The sequence below is a fragment of the Condylura cristata genome, unplaced genomic scaffold (genome assembly GCF_000260355.1).
Source record: "Condylura cristata isolate star-nosed mole 26May11 unplaced genomic scaffold, ConCri1.0 scaffold00011, whole genome shotgun sequence".
Lineage (NCBI taxonomy): Eukaryota > Metazoa > Chordata > Mammalia > Eulipotyphla > Talpidae > Condylura > Condylura cristata.
In genome coordinates, this window is record NW_004567112.1 from 5,171,160 (window position 1) to 5,176,197 (window position 5,038).

At 56.8% G+C, this 5,038-nt stretch overlaps 1 protein-coding gene across 1 annotated transcript in view; it reads right to left on the reverse strand.

The window, feature by feature from the left end:
• PPAPDC1A (phosphatidic acid phosphatase type 2 domain containing 1A) overlaps positions 1-5,028 on the reverse strand; it is an 88,426-nt gene extending 83,398 nt beyond the window's left edge. Inside the window, exon 1 of the mRNA XM_004680388.2 lies at positions 4,926-5,028. Within this exon, the coding sequence (XP_004680445.1) occupies positions 4,926-4,981 (56 nt within the window). The 5' untranslated portion in view covers positions 4,982-5,028. The remainder of the gene's footprint in view (positions 1-4,925) is intronic.
• Between the last annotated feature and the right edge of the window lie 10 nt (positions 5,029-5,038).

Consider the following 5,038-nt stretch of genomic DNA (forward strand, 5'->3'; position numbering starts at 1 on the left):
CCAGCCGCCTCTCCTGACCAGCCGCCTCTCTGACCAGCCGCCCTCTCCTGACCAGCCGCCTCTCCTGACCAGCCGCCTCTCCTGGCTGATGTTCTTTCTAAAGCAATGCAGCCACTGACCGAGGGTCCAGATACCACAGTCCAGATACGGGGAAGACTGGGGCCAGAACTCGGGGGGGGGGGGCTATCTCAGCTCTGTGATGTGGGTTGATCTGCAGGTACTTGGGTTTCTTCATCTGCGAGCAGAAACAACACACCGGGTCACCAGACCCGCACAAGGACTAGAGGGTGTGGTGCCTGCGGGTTGTGGCTTCCTGACCCAGTTTCCCACACGTAGAGGCTTCCTCTCATCAGCAAGGGGTCCCCAGTAGTGAGTCCAGAGTCCAGCTCAATCTGACACCATGTGCCTGAGGCAGCGGCCAGCAGACACCTCAGGTCAAGGGCTAAGCCTCCCAGGACCACCCTCCACCTCAGACCGGGCAGCAGGTCGGGCCGCCACCCAGGCCTCTGACCAACCAGCCACAGACAGGGGCCCCCACATCCCCCTCAAGCTTAGGCTGCTTGTTTCTTATCTGTGCTCCTGTCCCACCACAGGAGTCCAGGGCCCAAGACACCCTCCTCAGGCTTGATTAATGCTCTGCAACAGCAGCGGAACTCAGGAAATCTGCTTACTCTCTAGAGCAGCGATTGTTCCACAAGCTGTAACCAAGGTAGAGAGGCCGAGGGCAAGGGACGGGAGAGGCCCTGGGCTGCCAGGCCCTGTCCAGGGCACAGGTCTCTCCAAAGCTCCATGTGCTCACCAACTGGGGCTCCTGGGGCCTCTCCCAGTCTGGTCTTCTATGGAAGCATCGCTGGTCATCGGTGTGACTGACTGACTGACTGACTGACTGACTGACTGACTGACTGACTGACTTGCTGTCCAGGACACAGGTCTCTCCAAAGCTCCATGTGCTCACCAATCGGGGCTCCTGGGGTCTCTCCCAGTCTGGTCTTCTATGGAAGCATCGCTGGTCATCGGTGTGACTGACTGACTGACTCACTGACTGACTGACTAACTGACTCGCTGGCCACTGGCCCTGAGCCTAACCCGTGGCCCCGCCCCCTCCCTGTTGCTAGGAGCCAGGGGCCACTGGAATTTCCTCTTCTCCAAGCAAGTTGGTTTTCCTGGCCACCAGCCCTCCCTCTGCCCCTCCCTGTAAAAGTTCCTGAACAGGACAAGAGACACCTTCAGCGCTCTCCACGCTTAGGAGATTCCAAGACATTGGGGCTGAGAGTCAGAAACTGTGTAAAGACCAAACCTGTATGAAAACGACCAAACAGATGTATTTCTTATAAATCACAATATCGCAGCTTGGCGCATAAGCCCTCAGTTACTGCTACTACTGGACGGGCCACAACAGGAACACGAAAGAAGGACCCCAGCACCCACGAGCCCCCAGAGAGCCTCGGCCACTGGTGTCTAAAACTGTGAGAGAAAGGCCAGAGCAGGCTGTGGAAGAAAGTCCTTTCCTTCAGTACTGGCCTAGACGGGTGTTTTCCTCATCAGCCAGTCATTCCCTTCACAATGGGGTGCTCTGTGAGGCCCTGCCACAGTAGGAACGGACCACTGGTGGGGGGCTACTGACCAGCCACCCCCTTCTCCCTGTGTGCTGGCTCGTAAAGGTCCAGGGCTGGCTTGGCCCCTGGAGAAACAGCTCACAGAACCTGCGCTGGACTCCAAGAAGGCAGCAGCACAGAGCAGGCTTCCTTTCCCCCCTGCACCCCAGCCCATAAGTGGGAGCAAAGGGCCCCTGTGCCTCCCAGTTTACAGGCGCACCGCACACTCTGATTTTCCTAAACACTGGGTTCCTCTGACCAATGTGTCCCTGGTAAACCTACCTTTCATGTGCCGGCTGCAATTTACATGACTCATTACTGATTCTTTCCAGTGATTTGAGGTTCCAAGCCAGGTCTGCCCCAAGGAACCGCAAGGGTCATCCAGGGGGGATTCCTAGGGGCATCCTCTTAGAATGCCTAATCACCAAACCTGCTCTACAGAGAAGTGTTCCTGAGGAGAGCAAAAAAGCACAGTCTCAAGACCCACGACTCCAACTATGCACTCTGTGAGCTCCATCTCCAGGTCTACAGGAGACTATGGCCGCGGGGCTGCGTCCAGGCCTTCAGCAGAGCACTCCCGGGAACCACGGGCTGCCTCTGGGGGAACAGCTGCCTCTGTGGACCTTAGGACCCTAAAGGCAGCAGTTTGCAAATAAGTAGGCATCCACCAAATAAGGTTATGCTCTTCCCCTAAGGGAGTAGCAACAGCCACCCAGGTGATGAATCAGAGCAGCTAAGTTGGACCTAACTGCTCAACTGGAGGGACTTTGTTTTAAAGATTTATTTATTCATGCACACAGAACTGGGGTACAAGCCAGAGGTGCAGGGGCAGTGAGAGGCTTCACCAGAGACACAGTAGGGAGCAGAACAGGCAGCTCAATGAAGCACACTGCTGAGGGGAGCAGCGGGCGGGCCAGGAGAGGTCTGCCGCGCCCTGTGGGTCACCTCTGGGGTGGGGGATCAAACTCACACTGAAGCAGCTGCAGCCAGCTTGCAGTGCTGCATCCTAACCTGTTGTGCCACCAAGGAGGGCACTGGAGGGACTTTTTAACCCTACCTGGGTGACGCCCTGCCACTGAGACCCCCGTCTTCTTACACACAGGTGGGTTATCAGCCACTGACTTCCAGCAGGCAGACCAGTGCTACTGGCAAAAGGAAGCAGAAATGCCCCCACCCTTCCGCCCACCAGTCTGTCTCTGGGAAAACAAAGGGTCATCTGTATCCATCTGTATCCCGTAGCTTGAGGCCAGCTCTTCTGGAATCATTATCTGCCTGATGATATCAGCATCTTAACAGCCAAGATCCCCACCCAAGCAGTATCCTGCAGAGATACCAAAGCTGGTCTTTGCAGGTAAAAGAGTGACAGGTTGGGCACACTCTGAATACTTGCAATATGATCTGAAATCAGAGAATGGTCTCCAAATCCCAGAAACAGTGGGGTGGATCCCTGGGGAATGATGACAGCAGATCCCAAGCTAAGTAATTAATAAAAAATTAATCCAAAGGAGGAAGTTCGGAGAACACAATATAAACGGCCTGTCTGGTTTTTATATAACATCCTTAGAGAAAGTAAGAAGCACATAAAAGGATAATTACCAGATTTTCAAGCCCACTGCACAGACTATTATACACTTGTAAATATCGTCTAAGTGTTTAAGGGGGAATATTTGAAGGGAAATCTAAAAACAATATAAATATTTACATATTTTGACTCCTTTTCTATCTGACAGTTCCCTGCAGCAATAAAAGCAGGCAGCTAAGTCTACCTCACTTTAATTCTGCATTATTCACACAAACAGTCACCCAACAAATGTTCGATTCTCCAGTGCACTGAACACGATTTTATCATTTCTTTCACATAATAATTTAATGAGGCTTAGCCTATCTGCCCAGTGGAAACAGGCTCCATCTGATGGCACAGCAGCCACTCATTTTAACACACATTCCCGAGGTAGAAAAAGAGTAAGAGGAAGGAAAATGTTTCTGTTTCCCCAAATGCATCAAGACCCAGGCAAAGTTCATCTCGTTCCTCTTCCCACTGAATAACACTAGTGTTTAGTCAGAAGCTGGGCGAGGGGCCTGCATCTGGGGGAGCTCAGGCTTTCTCTGAGGGTGTGAATAAACACGCTGGATGAATTTCATCCCTAGTAAAGAGAAACATGCAAGAAAGGGCACTTCTTTCCATGCGTGTCCCCTGGGCTGAGGGAACAGAAGTCATCTCACAGCCTCCCACCTGCCATCAATGACTCCGGATTCGGGGCACAAATCCAGAGGGGCCTCCCCCTTTAGACCGGCTGAGTTGAGTAGGCTTTTCAAGAAAACAAACAAACACGCAAACCCAGAAAGTTCGTGCAACTTTAATATATAAGACGTGTCAAAGACAGCCATGGGCAGAGGTGGCGAACACCTGCCCGGCTGAGGGAGGGTGGCGACAGGTGCGTGCTAGGCAGAGGACAGGGGGCTGTGGGGCGTCTGAGCTGGCTTCTGGGCTTGGATCTGCAAGGCAGAGAGGCGACAGCTCCCTGCTGCTTTGGGCCCAAGAGGCAGTGGGCCCTAGGTCCCCGGGACGACCCGGGGCTCAGCCATATCTGAAAGAACCAGTGCCAGCGCCTCTTCCTCTTCCCAAGGTCGCTATTCCCAGGTACCCGCCGCTCAGAGCCACCCGGGGCAATTCGCTGCTGCCCCACGGGCCCTCGCCCGCACCCTCGTCGCCCTGGACTCCACACCCGGCTTCCGGGGCAGATGGCGCCCACGGCCCCCGCTGCCGGCCCCGACTTCCCCAGAGCCACAGCAACAGTTTCCCAGCCAGAGAAGTACCTCAAAAAACGCCTCCTGGAAGACCAGGAGGTTCCGCTCACCAGGACCCGGGCGAAAGCCGGGCACTGGGAAGGAGACGGAGCCCGGCCCTGGGACAGCGGGGGGCGAGCGGGGAGGGGGATGGGTGGGGAGCCCCGATTGCAAATGCGGGGTTCGAAAGGCCACAGGGAAGGAGAAACTTCCCGAGGGCGTGCGCCCGCCTGGGCGCGGAGGAGCAGCCCAGCAGCCCCAGGCAGTAGGAGCGGAGCCGGGAACGGCGCAGAAGGTGCCCACTCCCTGGCACGGCGCGGGTGCAGAGGGCAGGTCCCAGCCCCGGGCGCGCGGGGCTCTCCGCGCCGCGGGTCTCGGAAGGGGACCCCGGCTCCCGGTCCCGCAGGAAACACCCCGGGCACGGGCGCCGAGGGGACCTCGATCCAGGCCCCCGCGGGACGCCGCGGCGCAAACAAAGTTGGGGCGCTCGGTTCGAGGGTCGCCGGGTCCGTGCGCCCCTGCCCGCGGCGCGCTGCTACTTACACGAAGACCCCGAAGAGCAGGGCTCGGACCCCGATCTCGATGGCCAGCTCGCGCATGGTGCGGCCGGAGCAGCTCCCGCGGCGGCTGGTGCTCTCGGCGGCGCTCGCTGCGCG